Genomic DNA, 21,422 nt, shown 5'->3' with positions numbered 1-21,422 from the left:
TTTTAAAGAGAGATGTTTTGAACCACTTTACATAGTATTGCCAGTTTGGGTATTTTAAAAGCTATTTTTAATATATGAAAAAATTATACTTACCTAGACAAATAATCAACCATCTATAACTTTTCAGTGCATTTTTTAATTTATCTTATAAGACCAAACAATGTTTTCTGAAACTCTTAATAATTAACAGAAAAAAAGAACAAAATAAAAGAACCACTAAAGGCCAAAAATGTTGTTTGTATTTGAGTGCTGTTCGACTTTGAGTGCGCAGTTCACCATCACTCACGTATACAGAAACAAACGGAACGTTACTCTTTTATCCACTTTTTATTCAAGCTCGCTCATAACGGCAGCATCTGCTTGTTCAACACAGATACGCAACACACACGTTCACGTAACAACGTGATGACGTTACATTAAAAACGTAATACAATGAGTAAGAGTGCAATACTTTAACACCCCCACTCGCTCTTAGCTTATTGTGTTACAACAACAACAACAACAACAACAATATATATATATATATATAAATACACACACATATATATATATATATATATATATATATAGAACATAATATAATCATCAACAAGACTAGATTACTGTAATCAAGACTAGATTACTGTAATGCGCTGTTAGGTGGTTGCCTTGCAGGCTTATTACAAAAACTCCAATTGGTCCAAAACGCGGCAGCTCGAGTTCTTACACGTACAAAAAAGTATGAACATATTAGCCCGGTTCTGTCAACCTTGCACTGGTTACCTATAAAGCATCGCGTTAACTTTAAAATCTTGCTTATTACCTATAAAGCCTTACATGGTTTAGCTCCTCAGTACTTGAATGAACTCCTTTTGTATTACAGTCCTTCACGTGCATTACGCTCTCAGGCGTCCTGTCAGTTGGTAATACCTAGAATTTCAAAATCAAGTGCAGGTGGTAGATCCTTTTCCTATCTAGCGCCTAAACTTTGGAATAGTCTTCCCTGCACTGTCCGGGAGGCAGACACACTCTGTCAGTTTAAATCTAGACTAAAGACGCATCTTTTTAATCTTGCATACACTACTCTTCCATAATATAAATCTTCTGAGGGTTTAGGCTGCATTAGTTAGATCAACCGGAACCAAAAACACAACTGATGTACTTGTTGCATCAAAGAGTACAGAACAGTACTCTACTCTCAGCCAGTCTTGTCTCATTGTTCCAAGGTTACCACAGCGAGCAGGATGCAGTTCATGGCCTGACCTGATGGTAGAGCGGAGAATGGGAAGTGGGGACCTGACAAGAGCTGAGATGATAGAGCTGGATAAAGAAGGACGCGGTCTCTTGACATGTCTTCACCACAAAACTTCAAATGCTATTAGATTATTAATGATAATCTTAAACTATAATTTATTTTATTATTAAGTTTATTTATTTTATTTAGCCTTGTTGTGCAAGTTCTCTGGAGCTTGTGCAGAGGCAGCAGCTTTTGCCAGAGGGGAACTGGAATCCCCTGGTTGGGCCTGGGTTCTCCTGAGGTTTTTTTTCTCGATTAGAGTTTTGGGTTCCTCGCCACCGTTTGCATACTGTTTTTGCACTATCTGCCTGACCGGGGGGGCTGCTTTAGAATCTTAAAGTTTTACTTAATTAATATTGCATATAGGAATTTATAGTCTGTTATATTTGACCTGTGCTTCTCTCTCCTTTATCCTAAATGTGTGCTCTCACTGAGCGTGTGTGCGTACTTGTCCGTGTACGTACGTGTGTGTGTGTGTGTGTGTGTGTGTGTGTGTGTGCGTGTGTCTCTGTGTCTGTGTGTGTTGGTGCGTGTTGTGTGTGTGGAGTGTTTTGTGTGTGGGTGTGTCTGTTTTCTGTGTTTTCAACCTTTTCTTGTTTTTGCAGGTACAACTTTGATTGTTTTGCTTGTAGTCAATGTGTCTCCTGTACAGCTGCTTTGTAACAATGAAAATTGTAAAAGCGCTATATAAATAAAGTTGAGTTGAGTTGAACAATGTAAAATATCTTTTTACATCTTACATATAAACTCTTAAGTGCCAAAAATGTCTTTAGCAAACCTTCTCAATTTTTGCTTGGTGGTTGGCTTTGTCAAAATGTCAGCAATCATTTCCTCAGTGGGACAATATTCCAAAATTACCTTGCCATCATTTACAATTTCCCTTATGAAATGATATTTGACATCAATATGTTTACACCTTTGCCTACAGATTGGATTTCTGGCTAGTGCTATGGTACCTTGGTTGTCCTCAAACACCTTTGTTTGTGCATATGCATATGCATCTATACCTTTTAGTAGCTGCTCTAAGTAAACACATTCTTGCATAGCTGATGCTAAGGACATGTACTCTGACTCACAAGTCGACAATGCCACTGTTGGCTGTTTTCTGGTTTTCCATGAAATCAGAGAACTTCTTTCACTTAGATTGACACAATATCCTGAAGTACTACGTCTGTCTTTTGTATCTGATGCCCAGTCAGCATCACTATAGACTCTTAGACCTAGTCTCCCTCTGTCATTTTTTCTGAAACACAATCCTTGTTTTGCTGTACCTTTAAGGTACCTGAACACATGTTTTACTGTGTTCCAGTGTTGTTCTGTTGGTTCAGCATAATGCTGAGATAGTTTACTGACCACAAAACTTATATCGGGTCGTGTGCAAGTGGACAAGTAAATTAAACTTCCCACTGCTTCTCTGTATTTCCTTGGTTCTTTCATTTTTTCAGCATCATCTGAGTAATCAAGCTTTGACTCACATGGAGTTTCTCTAGCTTTACATTCTTATTTGTGATCTTCACCAGTCTATGCTTTTGGACTTTCTCGGTGTTAGGATAGTACACTAGGTAGGCCGGACTGTTTTTGTCATAGCCAATGAAAACGCCCTGCTCACATCTAGAGGCTAGTTTTCCTTTCTCTTGTTGGTAAGCAAAACATGTTGCTCCAAATTGTTTCATTTTGGAAACATCTGGCTTTCTCCCTGTGAATAACTCATATGCCGTTTTCTTTGTACGCCTGCTGTAGCACCTGTTTCTCACATAAGCCACCGTTTGCATAGCGTAGTTCCATAACTCGTCAGGTAACTTGCTTTCGATCAGTAAGCATCTGCTCATTTCGTAGAGTGTTCTCCAGCCTCTCTCTGCTGTACCGTTCTGGTGAGGCGAATAAGGCGCAGAGGTTTCATGTCTAATCTTGTTCTTTGTCAATACTGTCTGAAAGTTTTGACTTGTAAATTCAGTGCCGTTAGCCGAACGGATACACTTGACTTCTCCGTAAAGTGCTATGTCGGCCAACAACTTTTCTGTGGCTTGTACTGTGTCAGCTTTAGACTTAAGAAAATACACGAACATAGTACCAGAATAGTCATCTGTGAAGGACTGTGCATATCTGTGTCCTTCTTTGCTTTGTGTCGGCATGGGACCAGCCAGATCAGTATGAATCAGTTCCAAGGGTTTCTTTGCCTTTCTGTCTGGCTCCCTGTTTCTTGTCTGAGTGAATTTCCCTCTTGTACAAACTTCACAAAATTGATTTTGTTTGACTGTGCTTCCTTTTATCTCCATACCTCTCACTGCACCTTGTAATTTTTGCACATCTTCAGTTACAATGGCTCAAAATCTCATGCCAGGTTTGTAAATCATGACTCACTTTGCACTTGTCAACACTCTCTTCAATAGTTGGCAAATAATACAAATTTCCACTTTCGTGGATGTCAAACCTGCTTCCGTCTTTTGTAACCATGCGACTGTTCCCTCTTTTGAAAGTGATTGTTGCTCCTCCTTTGGTTGCTCTCAATACTGAGAAAATGTCGCACGGGTACGAAGGCATGTACAATGCGTCTCGCAGTTGTGCTCTGTGATGTCGTCCAGTGTCATCTAGGAAGTAAATGTCTGCTGTTCCTCTTTGTTGTGCCATTCCGCTACACGTTGTCCCGTCGGCTAATTCCACTGAATCCACTGAATCCACTGAGTCTCAGGTCGAAAAGAGCTGTCAAAGTTTTTAAACTTGTGTATGTCGTTCACTATGTGAGATGTTGCTCCAGCATCTACCATGATGCCTTTCTTCTTTACGTTGTCCGATGGTCTCCCGAACTCTGAATGTTCAGCTTTGAATAGATGATCTTGGTCAAAGTCTTGTTCATCCGTAACTTTTCTAGCGCCATCTCTGTCTCCCTTTTTCTTGCACAGGAACTCTGCATGTGTACTATTTTTGCAATGATTACAACATACTCTTTTGTAGCATTTTCTTGCTTTGTGTCCTTTTACTCCACATTTGTAACATGTTACACTGGTATCTTCATTTTTTTCTGTCTTTGGGGTACTTGGAAAAGACCTCCTTGTCTTGTCTGTGCTTTCATCACATTATCTGCAGATCTGTTGTTTTCATTTTGCGTTATGTGAACGGCTAGCGGCTTGAAAGTATCTGGTAATCCGCGGAGAATCATAGCTATGGTCAGCCGTCACTCATGGTCTCTCCCGCATCTCTAGTGCCGTAATGATGTTCTCTGTTATTAGGTAGTCGGTAACACTCTCGTTGTCCGCCATGCGTAGCTGGGTAAGCGATGTGTACATGTTTATTATCCTCGGCTTACTTTTTCCCGAGTAATGTTCTTTCAGAATTCTCAGAGCTTTTCTTCCATCATCAGCAGCTTCATGTCTTACTAGTGATAGGCTTTTATCATCTATCAATCTTATTAATTCGGCATAGCAATCAGCATTCTTCCGTCCGTCTTCGGCTAGCGCTTCTGCTTAGCATCAGTGAGGTCATGCAAAATAGTCTCTTTTAGCTTTAGAAGTATGCAAGTAGCCTAGGAATCTTGTTTCCCAAAGATCATATCTCTCTTCTGATCCGTCGAACAAAAGTTGTGGTGTCTGTATTCCTGTCGCTCTGCTCGCCATTTTGTAAAGACGCTGACTTTTGTGCTAATATGCTACTTTTTCTAAACTAAACCGCCTAATACATCGCGTAAGACTTACTCAAGACGTTCGCTTGTTTCCTTTCTGGGCCCATAACCTGTTGGACTTTGAGTGCGCAGTTCACCATCACTCACGTATACAGAAACAAACGGAACGTTACTCTTTTATCCACTTTTTATTTAAACAAGCTCATAACGGCAGCATCTGCTTGTTCAACACAGACGCAACACACACGTTCACGTAAAAACGTGATGACTCACATAAAAAACGTAATATAAAGAATAAGAGTGCAATACTTTAACAAGTGCTTTTCACTTTTTCTGCCTTTTGGCAGTGAAATCATATTCCTGAAGCTTGGCTACACCTGACACCCGTTTCAGTGTTTGACAAGCTACATGACTAGTTTCAGTGTTTGACAAGCTACAGTGACTAGTTACAGTGTTTGACAAGCTACATGACTAGTTTCAGTGTTTGACAAGCTACATGACTAGTTTCAGTGTTTGACAAGCTACATGACTAGTTTCAGTGTTTGACTAGCTACAGTGACTAGTTACAGTATTTGACTAGCTTTTCCAAGGTGACCGTTAAGAAGGTAGCCTATCACTTTAACATTTCCATAGCGACGCGGCACTGCTTATCATGTGACACACCGCAGAGCCACAGCAGCTGTATGACTGATGCATTGCTTTTACATCATTTTTCTTTTTTACTCAAAAAAATCACAAACTGTTAACTATGTCATGAAATACCTGACATTCCGATTGTCAAATATGTGCATGTGAATGTGTTTTGTTGTTTAAACACTTTTATAATGATCGCGTTAGTTGAGCTATAAACGGGCGCCGCCATGTTTGTTTCTGCCGCGGTCTGAGATCTGTCGGATTTACATCACGTGAATTCATCCACTTCTCTTAAAAACACAAACGTAAGTGCCTGGTGAACTAGAAGAAGAATTGAGTGATCTTAACAATTGCTTAAATTGCAGATACTGTGTCTGATCTGAATAAAAAAAACATCCGTCAAATTACATATGATGAGATTGTTATTGGCGCTTCCATAGACATCAGTGTGTATTATACAATCTCTAAATGTATTTTGTGCTGTAGCCAAGTGTATATGTCTGAAGCCTAAATTAAACATTATGTGGTTGAAAGCACTGCACGATTGTGATATGTGACAGGATTGAGTCTGTCTCTGGCTCAGTGCCAGCCAAAGTGCTGAATGTTCTAATCACACCGGTGTGATCGTACGCGGCAAAGGGTTAACAACGTTATGAAAAGTGAATTTAAGACATTAAGGACAGGCTGGAACCCTGCAATTGACGGAAATCCGTCGTAGCGACGGAGAACTTTAATCCATGTGCTCCTAAACTTTGTGTCTTCTCTGACTTCATCATGTCGTCCTCTCCCTGATCTCCTGTAATCTGATTCTGACTGGGAGCTGAGAAAATACATATAGCCTAGTATTAATGATTTGGTTAATGATATTCGTAACATAACAATGGGAGGTAAGTGAGAACGTTATAATTTATAAAAAAATCAATGTCATCAATTTAAGGTAATTGTGTAACAAATTAAAAACCGATTCAGTATTTAAACAATATTTATACCCTTTAAAAGCCAAGCGATGTCTGTTTCTTTACAGCAAACCTGCATATTAGAGCCATATGACAGATGTGTCTTACCGGGAACTGTGTTATTGATATCTGGTCAGACTCATACAAATTTGTTGTTTAAAGGTAAAGATATTTAAGGGCTGAAAATCGTTGATAAACTCGGTGTAAAGATGATGTCATTCAGTGTTATCCAGCCTTAACGTTACGTGCTACGTGCTAATAGCAATAGCGTCCACATGTATTTTTAAACGGATAGTTTAAAGTAGCCTACTTCTTTACTTGACAGGGGAGCAGCTGACAGTATCACAATGCTGACGAACATCATTTATTGTAATCCGGCGAACTTTGTGTAAGCAGCGAATACAAATATTCATCTCCTCCTCTGTCATGTTCACAGCTCTAGGTAGAGATGAATGGCTTCCAGTAGGGGTGGGCGGATCGATCTAAATATCGATAGTATCGATGCCAACACTGGTATTGGTATCAGATCGATACAATTGTAATTGAATCGATATTTTAATTTAAATATCTCACCTCTACGTTCATTATACTTTGCTTGTGTCTTCTACCTCTACAATCCTGAGCAAACGCTGCTTTCACATCCTGGCCCACTTTGCTACTCCTCCCCCTCCTGCTGCGATTCGTTGTTGTGTCGTCACGTGACTCACTGACACAACGCGCCGAGGAGCCGCGAACTGAGTGAGCGAAGCTGATAGCTATGGCGTTATTATAATGACAAATGTCGCGAGCGCATTATTACAAGGCGAGAGCGCAGTCTTGTCATACGAGCGCGCGAATCTCTCCGCTCGCACGCCGATTTCCTTTGCTCGTGGACAAAACTGGACGCGCGCTTTCAACTATACGCTGCTCTCTTATGAATTTTCTCTCCTCTCGCTCAGTGAGCGTGTGCGCACTCAAAATGCGTGCCGTGCGTCCACGAATCCTTTGGTACTCTTGCTCTCGAGAGGTCCTCCTGCGTGTTCCAGGCATCATAGGCTGTCAAAAGTAGTCAACCAATCAGGGAGAGGCTTCCACGTCGGGCCAATGAAAATGCGACCTCTTAACTACAGTAGGCCTAATTGTTAAAAATGCTTGATGAAAAGAGTTGTTTTTCGTGTTCTTTTCTACAAAAGTGTCATGTTAATGTGTAATTCTTGTAAAATAGTACATTGTAAATTGCTGAGTTTCATTCTTATAAAATCTTTTAATATATAAACCTTTTAATGAGTGGATTCTTGCGTGTGGGTAGATGGGGGGATGGGGGGCACCATGAGGTCTTAATACGCCTCTGGATCCACCACGTTCTCAGGTAACAATTTTAATATATTTGATGCAACATTATTAATCAAATGTATATTATAAATGAACGGTAAGGGAGCGTTTGGTATATTGCATAGAAGTTCAGTTTTATGCCCTGAACTTCTGGAACACTGAATGCAGAACACTTACAGTGTCTGTCTGCAAACGCATTAAATGCATAACCAAATAGGTATAGAATATTATATGATTTTCCAAATGCTCCAGTGCTATTATTGTTTTGATATGTACCGTTACTTGTAGTAAATATTATTTTAGAATAAAGCTAACTTAAGACACCAATCTAAATTGTTCGGTAATCAATTTAGTACTATTTTGACAATACTATGTTTAGTGTAGGACATGCATGAGGACCACATGAACTTGAGGGTGTTGGCCTGTTTTGTCTGAATAACATGGTAGTTAAACTGACGTTTATATGTATCCTACAAAGCATCCTAATGCCCCTGTTCATTTCTAATACACATTTGACTAATAATGTTGCATCAAATATATTAATATTGTTACCTGAGAACGTGGTGGATCCATCTTGCTTCGTTGAAAACGTCGAGTCACTTTCAACCAATAAGATGCTATGTAAGAGGTCGCGTTTTCATTGGCCCGCCGTGGAAGCCTATCCCTGATTGGTTGACTACTTTTGACAGCCTATAATGCCTGGAACACGCAGGAGGACCTCTCGAGAGCAAGAGTACCGAAGGATTCGTGGACGCACGGCACGCATTTTGAGTGCGCACACGCTCACTGAGCGAGAGGAGAGAAAATTCATAAGAGAGCAGCGTATAGTTGAAAGCGCGCGTCCAGTTTTGTGCACGAGCAAAGGAAATCGGCGTGCGAGCGGAGAGATTCGCGCGCTCGTAATGACAAGAATGCGCTCTCGCCTTGTAAAAATGCGCTCGCGACATTTGTCATTATAATAACGCCATAGATAGCACATTGAATGAGAGATCAGAATGGCCGAGAGGAAGAGAAGCGTTGTGACTTCAATACATTAATAAAAAATATTGTCTAAAGAATTGATCATTCATTCACCTGAGAAACAATGACATACTGCTCTCCCCTACACAAAAGTATTTTTTTTAAGTAAAAAGTATCGTATTGGTATTGGTATCGGCAATACTGACCCTATATGTATTTGGTATCGGATCGATACCAAATTTTGCAGTATCGCCCACCACTAGCTTCCAGTGGGGCAGCGGATGTGTTTTCTCCCCCTGAGTGTAAACGCGGAAGCGGCCGTGCATTGAGTGCATTCACATGATCTGTAATATGCACTCTTTAAAGTATGCTGAAATAAGTAGAACATGTCTTTAGAAAATTAAATGTTATACCATGGTCTGTTTGAATAGTGGCTTCTGATTGGCTGGAAGGTGTGCATTAAAACCATTTTATGCACAGGTAGTTCTAGTCAGTCTGATCAATGATTTAAATTAACTGAGGAAAATAACAGTCATTTTAACCTGTCTGATCAAAAATTACACTGTAAACATCAATAACAGCTTTAACTTGGCAAATGACCATGGTATAAGCGGGATAATCCACAGCATTAAAGGATAGCCTTGCTTCGCATCGGGTGGTTCTCTACGGCCTCTACACTGTCTATTAAAATCCTTTAATGCACGGCTAGCCGTGGATTATCCCTAACTAAACAAACACACACATAAATTTATATACACATATATCTCACAAATGGGGTCCAACAAACGTAAACTATTATGTTTAATTATTTTGTTTAATTTAACGTGTGCCACATATTAACCTTGAATTTTTTTTAAACAAAAAAGTTGTATTTAAACTTCATTATATCTAATATATACAGGTGCTGGTCATATAATTAGAATATCATCAAAAAGATGATTTATTTCACTAATTCCATTCTAAAAGTGAAACTTGTATATTATATTCATTCATTACACACAGACTGATATATTTCAAATGTTTATTTCTTTTAATTTGATGATTATAACTGACAACTAATGAAAATTCCAAATTTAGTATCTCAGAAAATTATAATATTACTTAAGACCAATACAAAGAAAGGATTTTTAGAAATCTTGGCCAACTGAAAAGTATGAACATGAAAAGTATGAGCATGTACAGCACTCAATACTTAGTTGGGGCTCCTTTTGCCTGAATTACTGCAGCAATGCGGCGTGGCATGGAGTCGATCAGTCTGTGGCACTGCTCAGGTGTTATGAGAGCCCAGGTTGCTCTGATAGTGGCCTTCAGCTCTTCTGCATTGTTGGGTCTGGCATATCGCATCTTCCTCTTCACAATACCCCATAGATTTTCTATGGGGTTAAGGTCAGGCGAGTTTGCTGGCCAATTAAGAACAGGGATACCATGGTCCTTAAACCAGGTACTGGTAGCTTTGGCATTGTGTGCAGGTGTCAAGTCCTGTTGGAAAATGAAATCTGCATCTCCATAAAGAATATGTCTGTAAGATGTTTATGATTAGAATGGATGTAAAACTGCTCTTTCTAAGATGTTTAGCAGATAAATTTACATAGCAGATGTTTTCTAGATCTCCAGATCTTTAGCAGATGTCTTACAGACGTGCATGTGCTAGCTGGGTAGTGTTTTTTTTTGCGTGGCAATTTGTTAAAACTGCATTTATTGTTGACTCTTAATGTAAAAAGAGTCGCTATAAGTATCACGTGCTAAATGAATAAATATAAATATGAGTATTTGCTTTTAAAGTCACCTGATGATGTCACATACTATACACACTCATCACATACAAACAACACACAAAAACAGAAAATCATCTGAACAAAATGATGTAAATGATCATTTATAAAGATTATAAAATTGTTAAGTTGCCATGTTGTGTCGTCAACTTATAACTTCAATTTATCATTGTAGTAAAGTATACAGTACATAAATATTTTAATTTTTTAATTATTATTATTTTTTTTTAATTAAGTTTGTTTCATTTTAACATTGCATCTTATTTCAAACAAGTAATATGTTTAGCTTGTTGTCATTGCAGATGGTTTGTGTCTTAAATGAGAAATCTCTAATCAGCTTTAAAAAGGCATCTTACATGTAGCTATAAAATGAATTGCTATGACACTAAATATGATATTGTTGATCCATTGACCAATGACACACTGTTCTTCACACTTTATCCCAGGCTATGACTCAAAACTACACAACTAACCACACAAATAAAGTGATGAAGACTATAATGACATTCAGCAGTGACGTGAACACCATGTCATTCACACAACATCATTAATCGAGAAGAACAATAACAGAAATCACTGAATAAAATCAATCAGCATTTGCACTAAAGGTTCAGTTTGTAGATTCAGATTAAAGATGTTTAACACAAGAACCTGAAAATAAAACAAAGATCAATTAAATTAGATGAAATATTCAATATATTTTTTCACTATTACACTTTATAATGGAACTGTTCAGCTGCGCACAATTGTCAACATCAGGCCCCAGGTGTGTAGTTCCCAAAAGCATCATTAGCCAATTATGGTTTCATCTTTTCCAGTTTAGTTTAAAAAATGATTATTAATATATGGTTGTAGTCGTAATCTGTAGTGACATGCAATAAACATCTAAATGAAATAAACACACCAGCATCTAAACTTCATCTGTGAAAACACTCAATTTAACGACTTGACTATGATTTAAAGAGGATTTGTTATAAATTATTCTACATCAGATTATTTTAGATTTGTTTTGTACTTTTACATAAGAGTTTTTCTCTGTTGTTCAGTCAAGTTTTAAAGTGCGTGTACTCGCCTCCGTCCTCCTCCTGTTGCTCTTCTTTCTTGGGTAGTTGTGTCCAGGACAGATTAAAATCAGAGATGTGTGATGCCAGAGCAGACTGCAGCTAAAATTCATCAAATATTTCAATCCACACATGAAACGTCATTTCTCATTCTCTCATCATCACTCATCTCATATATTTACACACATCAAACACTCTCAGGAAAGCATATAAACAGGCTAAACAGTACCTTTAGTTTACAAGGCCATGCTACAAGAAAGATTAAAACTGGAGTAAGCAAAGGAGAGAATGAACAAAAAGTTTTTTTTTTGACAGACAGACATACAGACAGAGTTATTGGTTAGTCAAATAAATGCAGAAGAGGTAAGTTTTGAGCTGTTTTTTGAAACTTGTGAAGGATGCTGCAGTTCGAATGGAGGCTGGTAGTTCATTCCACCAAAGGGGAACTGAATAAGTAAAGGTTTTTGCAAGCGATTTGGTGCCTCGCTGTGATGGAACAACCAGGCGTCGCTCATTTTCAGACCGAAGATGTAGGGGAGGGATGTAGACCTGGAGCACTGAGTTAAGGTAGATGGGCGAATTTGCCGTTATTGTTCTGAAGGCCAGTGTCAGAGATTTAAACTTGATGCGGGTAGCAACTGGCAGCCAGTGAAGGAAAATCATAAGGGGTGTTACATGGGTTCTTTTAGGCAGATTGAAAACTAGACGTGCAGCTGCATTCTGGATCATTTGCAAGGGCTTGACTGCATTGGTTGGAAGGCCGGCCAGTAGAGAATTGCAGTAGTCCAGTCTTGATATGACCAGAGCTTGGACAAGCAGCAGAGAGACATGCTCCGACAGGAACGGCCTGATTTTCCTGATGTTGTAGAGCACATACCTGCAAGTTCGAGAGGTTGATGCGATGTGGGAGGTGAATTTCAGCTGGTCGTCGAACATCACCCCCAGGTTCCTCGCAGACTTGGTGGGTGTTATAGTTGAGGATCCGAGCTGAACAGTAAGGTGGGGTTCAACTGAAGGCTGGGCCGGTATAACCAGGAGTTCTGTCTTGGAGAGGTTGAGTTGTAGGTGATGCTCTTTCATCCAAGAAGAGATGTCCAGAAGGCAGGCAGAGACACGGGCAGAGATGGTGGGGTCATCTGGCTGAAAAGAGAAAAAAATCTGCGTGTCCGCTGCATACAAATGGTATGAGAACCCATGTGCCTTAATTATTGGACCCAGGGAGGTGGTATATATAGAAAAGAGGAGAGGAGCAAGAACTGATCCCTGAGGAACTCCAGTTGTCAGCAGGTGAGATCTAGATGTCTTGCCTCTCCAGGATACCTTAAAGCAGTGGTCACCAATCCTGCTCCTGGAGATCGACCGTCCTGAAGATTTCAGCTCTAACCCCAATCAAACACACCTGAACTATCTAATCAAGGTGTTCAGGTTTGCTTGATAATTACAGACAGGTGTGCTGAAGCAGGATTGGAGCTGCAGTCTGCAGGACGGTCGATCTCCAGGAACAGGGTTGGTGACCACTGCCTTAAAGGATCTGCCTGTGAGATAATAGTCGAACCAGTTGAGTGCAGTTCTAGAGATGCCCAGTTTGGAGAGAGTGGATAGCAGGATCTGGTGGTTCACATTGTCAAATGCAGCAGAGTGATCAAGCAGAATAAGGACAGATGACAAGGATTTAGCCCTTGTCTGCCGTAGGTTGTCAACGACAGACAGGAGAGCGGTCTCCGTAGAATGGCCTTTCTTGAAGCCAGATTGCTGACTGTCCAGAAGGTCGTGCTGTGAGAGACTGGCAGAGAGTTGGTTAAATACTACCCTTTCGAGGGCCTTGGAAAGGAAAGGCAGGAGTGAAATTGGTCTGTAGTTGCTGATCACTGAGGGGTTGAGTGTTAGTTTCTTGAGTAAAGGTGTTACCAGGGCTCATTTAAATGAGGTGGGGACAGTACCAGTGGTGATGGAAAGGAGAATTTTGGAGACATCAGTCTCCGAGAGGAGCAAGAAAGAAGGGAGTTGAGCGTCAGAAATCAGTGCTAATATAATGCATGCTCCCTGATTGCTTAATGGGTCAGTGATTGCTTCACAGCTGAGCCCACTTACTCAATTAACAGCTCAATGCTTCAAAGTGACTAAAAGTGATGGGTGAAAAGTAGCTAGATGGCTAGGTGCTAACAACAGCTACTTAAACAACAGTTACCTTAAAAGCAGTGCAGGAAGTTCAATAGTCCTTTGTTAACAAGCAGCTACAAGTCCAGTTCAAGCATACACAGCAAGCTCATTACAGCTACAGCTAGCTTGGCAGACAAAATGCTTCTTATTTTAAATCATAACATTTAGTTTTGTATTTTAAGACTCTTTTTCTCACCTGATGGAGGATTTTGTCACTCTCAGCTAACACATCACCACTGGAGGACAATTTCAGCCTCAGAAAGGTTTTTCTCATGGGGTCTAAAACGGAAAACACAAATTCAACCATCACACACCAATAAAAACACGGATATTTGAGGTAAACACAGCAAACTTTCAATACAAATGACACTGCCAAAATGACCTTGCTTAATTAACAGTAATAAATGTACTGTAGCTGCACTGCAAAATCGCCAGTGTTAAAAAAAGGTCAATTTAACTCTCACAGTGTATATAAAAGTGTGGATTATATATACACTGTGAGTGTTATTTTGACCTTTTTTTAACACTGGCGATTTTGCTGTGTGATAATTATAAATGGTGGCAGCTGTGATTGAGATGAATAAGAATACAAACAGATGATTTTCTTCAGGAGCTTCTTAAATCAATCACTCATTGACTTCAATCTCATTCATACACTCACATCAACTCATATCAACACACATTCACAACACACTTTGATTTACACATACGCACAATATTAACATAATGTAATTAAAATATTGTGGAAGACAACAAAGAGAGAGTATGTAATGTCACACAAAGCTATCTTTTGAGTGATGACTCAGATCATTTATTATAATAAATATTTCCAAATCAAGATTTAAATTCCCAGCTTTATCAAACAGTATAATTATTAGGAATTACGTTTTCCATAGACCTCCACTTCACAGAGATTGAGATAATTCGTATGTCCAGACATGATCACATTCACATAACGTCCCTCCATCCCATGACATGAGAAACTGGTGGTGTGACCAGGTAGAGGATCAGGTGTTACAGCACATCTAGAGAGAGAGAATCAATGAATCTCTATAGAGGTGTTTCAATCAATCAATCAATCAATCAATCAATGAAAAGTGTTCAAGTGATTTCATGAATAACTTTACATGGGATTGTTGTTGCCATTGTTTTCCAGTGAGTTTCCAATACGAATCTCTGCTCCAATGGTATGAACGAAACAGCAGTCTGATCTAGCAATGATGATCACTGTAGTAATGTTATAATAATCCAGAAGATCCAACCTCCACCATGGGTCACTATCATAGTCTGTAGAAGAGCAGTATGGACTACCAAATGGGTCTGGTCCATATCTGACACCATCTATGGCATGTTGAGCTAGCCAGGTGTCGTATGTAGATGACTGTGTAGCTGTTCCTTTGAATGCTAAATTCTCTAGAAAATATATATCCAAAAGCATTTGATCAGTCAGTCTGGAGATATATAAACACATCTATGAGAATCAACTAATAAACATCTGAATCTTCTCAACTCTTATGTTCATGATAGACCCTCAGCCTCTTTAAACATCAGTCATAAAGACCACGTCAAAGTGATATGATATAAAACTTGTTAATAAAATGTCCCTCTATTAGTTGGAAGGCAGTGGGGGCCCGCCCACATCTATATTTTTTTCAGGGGGCCCAGAATTCTCTGGCTATGGCCCTGGTGGTGGGTAAGACAGCAGCTCCCACTAGCCACTTTGGCATGTTGAATATAGTTCTAAAAAGTAATGTAACACTACGAAACTACAACTCCCATGAGCACACCCTGCACCCAGTGTTTACCCAGTGTTCACTACTGACCGCCGTCACACAACACAGACTCGTAATGACCGTTGCTCATCCTGTCAGCAGCTTTTATGTTTTTAAATGCAGCGCTGCTGGTCGGCTTACATCACCTAAGAATGCCGGTGTGAATGCGATCGAGCAAACTGGCCTGACAGAAAACTTTGTTCACTAACGACAGCCCTCTTTCTTTGTTCCGGAACTTTGTTCCTGAAATTATCCGCTGGGAAAGTGGCTATAGTGTGGCAGTGAAGTCCCTTGTCCACATTAATGTATTTTACCAACAACAAAATTGTGGCTAGTAACATTAGAAATCGACTAGCCACAGTGACTGGAGAGTAAAAAATGTAACGTCGTCAAGCCCTGTTCATGACTGTTCTGGTATTAATGTCAATTTATTCTAAACAAGAATGTTCCACTTTAAATGTTAAAAGACTACAACACAGACATTTTTGATTGATGGCTTAAAATACGGATTTCAGAAATCATTTTGTAAAATAAATTCATTTTTCCATAGGCGTAATTTGTGGGTGGGACATGTCCCCACCAGTGTTGGGCAGTAACGCGTTACTGTAGTTTGATTACTTTTTTGGTAACGGAGTAATTTAACGCGTTATAATTCCTAAAATAGTCATTAGATTATAGTTCCAAGCCCAGGTAAATATACGTTACAGCTGCATTACATCGTGGCCGTTGTATCGTTTTATCATTTAAATTGTAAAAAGCGAAATAGCTTTTTCAAAGTCTGGATGCCTGCCTGTCGCACCCGCGACGTCATCAAACTGAAACGCGCCTATGCGGAAAGTACTACCAAAGCCACTCTATGGAAAGCCTGCCACCTTAAACTAAAAACTCGTAACGGCCAATGCTATCGCCGCGCGGAACGCAGTCAAGGAGACTAGAAACACCGGATATGATTGGCTGAAGTGCCTCTCGTGATCGATGTTAGCCTTTATGCTCCGATTGTAAGTATTATAGACCCATACATCTCCCTATCACAAGACAATCTTTGGTACTACCAGCGAAAACAAACTCAGCATGGAGAGAGAAACGTATGCTTTCTGTAGCTGGAAATACAATCATTATTTTGAGTTTATTTCTGTCAAAGGCAAGAACATTGTTGTGCGTTGTCGGTCATGTGGAGGTAAGCAAAACCCTCTCTCCCGCGAAAAACAACCTGAAAGGGCAGTACAGCACGGTTAACCTTCTGGAGAAAGTAACGTCACCGGGCACGGAGAGCAATTAATCAACTTCTACTGTCGAGTGCCAGGCTGCTATTAGCAACATGTTATGTTTTGTCAGACTAGTTTTTGATATTTAATGCTGTTATATTTGTTAAATGACGAAGAAATCATCATATAAATATGCAGAAGCACTAGTTAAGATATACAAGTTATAAGAAACTAAGGAGAGACTTTTTACATTACGGAGTATGCAGGTTTAGAAATACTAGTTAACATATTAAATTTTTTTAAGTGTAATGCACCGCAACAGCAAAATGACCTTCCCAAATGACAGTTTGGAAACCACATACTGTGAGAGCTGGAGTCCAAAAGCGGAGTAGCCAATGGACGGACCGCCCACTATATATGATGCATATTCCCAACGAGTTTTACAGAAACAATTTATTTAAGTATTGTTTTTGTCGTCTATGTCCACTCCACACCACATTTCAATACAAAGTTCCGCCACTGCATTTTTCCCTCTTTTTTTAATTGTATAGAAAATTAGGTGTCGAAAGTTACCTGTTTCATAGACCTCCACCTCACAGAGATCCAGATTATTTGTATGTCCAGCCAGGATCACATTCACATAACGTCCCACCATCCCATAACATGAGTAACTGACAGTATTATCAGTTAGAGGATCAGGTGTTACAGCACATCTAGAGAGAGGGAAAATCAATAAATCTCTAGAGGTGTTTCAATCAATCAATCAACCAATCAATCAATGAAAAGTGTTCAAGTGATTTCATAAATAACTTTACATGGGATTGTTGTTTCCATTGTTGATCAGTGAGTTTCCAATACGAATCTCTGCTCCACTGGTTTGATCCAAACAGCAGTCTGATCTAGCAGAGATGATGATGGTTTTAATCTCATATTCATCCAAGAGATCTAGCCTCCACCATGGGTCACTTTCATATGTTGTAGCAGAGCAGTATGGACTACCAAATGGGTCTGGTCCATATCTGACACCATCTATGGCATGTTGAGCTAGCCAGGTGTCAAATGTGGATGACTGTGTAGCTGTTCCTCTGAAAGCTAAATTCTCTAGAAAATATACATTTTAATATTGATTTGATATGAAACATGAAAACATTAAAATACGAAGTCCAGAATGTTACATTTTCCCATTGTCTTCAACATATCCATGTTTGATCAACTTTAAACTCTCCATTGAAATATCTGTTTGATATTTTGTTACTAACATAAATCTTCCACTTGAAATTAATTCAATAATAATGATGGTATGTATCCACAAAAATGTGACTCTGTTCATGATATTTCCAGTGGAAGCTCTTGAAAGACTCAAGGTCTTGATGAGTGATTATTCAAAACACAAACACACCAGAATGAAGCATTAGAGAACAGTCAGAAACACATTCTCATGAGAATTAAACTGTCATCTAACCAAAAACTTACAACAATAGATGAACAATCTTACATCGTTTTACATTTCTGTGTGAATAATCAAAATAATTGATTACCTGCTAAACTAACAGGAATACAAACAAGACCTGTTGAACAAAAACAAGAAATTTACACATCTGAAAATCAAACACATTAAGATTTATACAAAGCTGTTAGATCTTTCATTCTTAACTTTTAAAAAGTGATGATAAAGATTTGACTGACGAATGGCTGACAGCATGTACAATGTTGAGATGATGTGAGGTGTACTCACCAGAAAGTAAAAAGAGATGAATGAGTTTGTCCATGTCACTGCTGAACAAAAGGAATATGAGAATAGAGAATAGAAGAGAAGAGAATAGTTTCTTATGGGTTACCAGCAGATCTTACCTATGGGGTTACAGATGAAGATTACACTCAGTGTGTCCTTCACTCTTCTACCAATACATGATCAATAAATTCCTCTGGATATTTGTGTGTTTCACTCTCTCCACCCTCATGATGACGTCACCACTCAACATATTAACATATTAAACATCTAAAACACTTTTCTCAACTCAAGAAGTATTTACAAATCAAATCTGGTGTCACAATGGCACAAATCACCAACTGCACATAGAAATCTCTTACAGGAAACCAGCAGATAAATAAAGACAACAACTTTTGTGTTGATTCATTTCTTTGCTGGATTGATTTCAATCATGATCACAAGTGAATTAAAGACTGACAGAATGTTTGATTCGAAGGTCGCAGACTATTGCTGTGTCCCAAGTCAACTACTTATACTATGGACTGTTGTTGTTAAGGAAAATGATATACATTTTAGCACAGTATGCACACACTGAGACATACTAACACACAAAATGAAAGAGGTCATTGTTGCCTCCAAAATGCCTATTTTTTCATGAAATATTGCAGCGTTAATTGTAAATAGCTTATCAATGTGGGTCATTCTCTTTTTAAAATTTGTGTGCCCTCATAATCTTCAGTTAAAATCTGAAAATGCACTTCCGTCCTGTAATGACTATCCATCTTAAATGACGTATGTTAGACGGCTTGGGCGGAGCATCCGGTAACTTCTCCCCTTCAACTGTCAGTCTGCTGCCAGTTCCATTTCAAAATGCAACGGCTGTTTTATACATCCAATCAAATCACAGAGAAAGACGAAAGCCACGCCCACTATTTCACTCGCAAATGCGTCAAAGTACGGACGTAAAAACGATTGCAACTTCCGGTTCACGAGGACTTTAACAGTCACGATCATCAAAACAGAGCTCTACTTTGCATTTAAGTGTGTAACAATTCAATAGTTCTTGTGTGATGTTTACTGTATACTTACATTTATTCATTCAATGAAGCATCTTTTATTTAATTTTATTAAAGGGGCAATGCATTAAGACCTAATGTCATGGCCCTGCCTCATTGTCCTTGATTTATATATATATGGCCTCATGTCGGCACCTATAAACACACCGATAGCGTTTGTGATGGCTTTAACCCGGTCTGATTGTGCAACAAGGGGCTGCTTAAATGCTGCGGTGATAAGCGGTTGTTGAGCAGCCTTCGTTTTCACTCCTGTCAGTGAAACACCGGGGTGATGTCGCTTCAAATGCGTGGCCATGCTTGATGTGTTTCCACTGTCATATGTCTTTCTTGTGCCACAGTGCCTACACACCGTCATGGTTTTATCCACTAACCTCTTTCCTTCATCATTATATTTGACAGGGAAGCCAAAATGCTCCCATAAAGGGGATTTAAATGACGCGGGGCGTTCAAGCTCCTCTGTTCCTCCGCTCGCCATGACCACGCTGTGTGTGGACTGAACATGCGCACAACTTTTTTTTTCATAAATCAATCCGCGGATCACGTGTGTGCCGAACCGAAGATATTGATCCGAACGGATCACGGATCAATGATGATCCGTTGCACCACTAGCTTCCCTATAAAATACCCTCGTGTTCATTGTCCTGTGCTCGATCGTTGTACCTTGTACCTTGTAATGTGCTTCTGTTAATGTAGATCCCTTGTATGCTTGTGGTCCTGTTTCCTTGCTTTGCCTGTGGATGTTTCGTGTTGTAAGTTACCTTGCCCTGCCTTAGTTACCCTGCCGTGTTTTTGTAAGACGTTTTGTCGTGTTTTTCAGTTAGGTTATTTGCTGTTCTTGTTTTACGTTTTGCCCCCACGTGGGAAGTCTTTGTTTATGTAAAGATCCTTAGTTCAGTTTTCCCCCACCCAGGGTGTTTTGTTTTTTGTTTGAAATAAAGTATTTTGTGTTAACCCCTTCATCCCCGCTGCCTGCGCTTGGGTTCTTCCGCCAAACCGTGACAGAATGTTCGAGCCATTCACGAACCCAGCAGGCAGCATGGCCGGCTCCCAGCGATCCTGCCTAACCCACCACCTTTTCAGGATCCGCCAGGGGAGCCGGGCCATCATGGATTACGCAGACGAGTTCCTGGACGCGGCAGCAGAGTGGGTGTTCAGTGAGGAGGAGCTCGGCTTCATTTTCAATTGCGGCCTCACCGAACCCCTCTCTCCAAGCGAGATGAGGATGCTGGATCCCCCCAGCTATGACAACATCATCTGGATTTTGGCTGACCGGGACAACCCTGAGTCCACTGCAGCATCCCGGACATCCCCCCGCTGGCTACTGTCCCGGAGGATCGCCCCTTACAGATTGGGGTTGTGGGCATCGCCACACCGCTCTCCTGACCCCCGGCAGCCTCACCACCAGTCAGCCTTGGGGGCAAGCGGGGGAGACGAGAGTCCTGGGGGTCCACCTCCGAGGAATCCCAGCCGGAGCCAGCCATGCCGTTCACCTCTTTTCTTCAGCTTACCTCCAGGCAGGTGGCGCGGCTGAAGAAAACGAGGCAGTGGCGGGCTCCAACCCAGCCGGTGATCCAGCCGGCGTCCATCCCGGTGCAGCCGGGGTCCAGTCCGGTGTCCAGTCGTGTGCCCAGCCCGGTGCAGCCGGTGTGGTGTCCAGTCCAGTGTCCAGCCCGGTGTCCAGCCGGTCTTTCACCCGGTCTTCCTGCCGGCATTCCAGCCGGCGACTCAGCCGGCGTCCCAGCCGGCGTCTCAGCCGGCAGTCCGCCCGGTCCCTAGCCGGGTCCGGCCGACAGCCACGTCGGACGCTACCAAGTCCTACACGACTCCGTGCTCTCGAGCGCCCCCCGAACTGTAACTCCCCCAAGGACTGTTCCGCCCCAACCTAGCCCGGGGCCCTTTGGACTACCCCCAAT

General features: G+C 40.5%; 2 protein-coding genes across 2 annotated transcripts in view; one reads left to right on the top strand and one right to left on the bottom strand.

Moving 5' to 3' along the window:
• The first annotated feature begins 6,328 nt into the window (after positions 1-6,328).
• Positions 6,329-21,422, top strand: part of LOC130554903 (uncharacterized) — a 52,090-nt gene continuing 36,996 nt past the window's right edge. Inside the window, exon 1 of the mRNA XM_057334791.1 lies at positions 6,329-6,412. The gene's annotated coding sequence lies outside the window, so the exon portion shown is untranslated. The remainder of the gene's footprint in view (positions 6,413-21,422) is intronic.
• Positions 11,571-18,612, bottom strand: LOC130554099 (uncharacterized). The gene is made up of 10 exons (XM_057333535.1): positions 18,574-18,612; positions 18,458-18,495; positions 18,261-18,290; positions 17,538-17,823; positions 17,296-17,435; positions 14,873-15,158; positions 14,631-14,770; positions 13,942-14,024; positions 12,312-12,725; positions 11,571-11,687 (listed from the first exon to the last, which is right to left on the bottom strand). Exons 2-10 carry the CDS (start codon positions 18,489-18,491, stop codon positions 11,571-11,573), a joined length of 1,530 nt encoding a protein of 509 aa, XP_057189518.1. The 5' UTR covers positions 18,492-18,495; positions 18,574-18,612.

This window comes from Triplophysa rosa, linkage group LG5 (assembly GCF_024868665.1).
Source record: "Triplophysa rosa linkage group LG5, Trosa_1v2, whole genome shotgun sequence".
Taxonomy (NCBI): domain Eukaryota; kingdom Metazoa; phylum Chordata; class Actinopteri; order Cypriniformes; family Nemacheilidae; genus Triplophysa; species Triplophysa rosa.
The sequence above is the reverse complement of the archived record's forward strand: the minus strand, read 5'-3'. Positions and strand labels throughout refer to the sequence as shown.

Coding starts and splice junctions, on each gene's coding strand:
- LOC130554099 (XM_057333535.1), bottom strand. CDS start 18,491: ATGGACAAACTCATTCATCTCTTTTTACTTTCTG. Junction 17,824..18,260: donor TATTCCTGTTAGTTTAGCAG/GTAATCAATTAT, acceptor TATATTTTCTAG/AGAATTTAGCTTTCAGAGGA. Junction 14,025..14,630: donor AGTGGAGGTCTATGGAAAAC/GTAATTCCTAAT, acceptor TTTCCGTTTTAG/ACCCCATGAGAAAAACCTTT.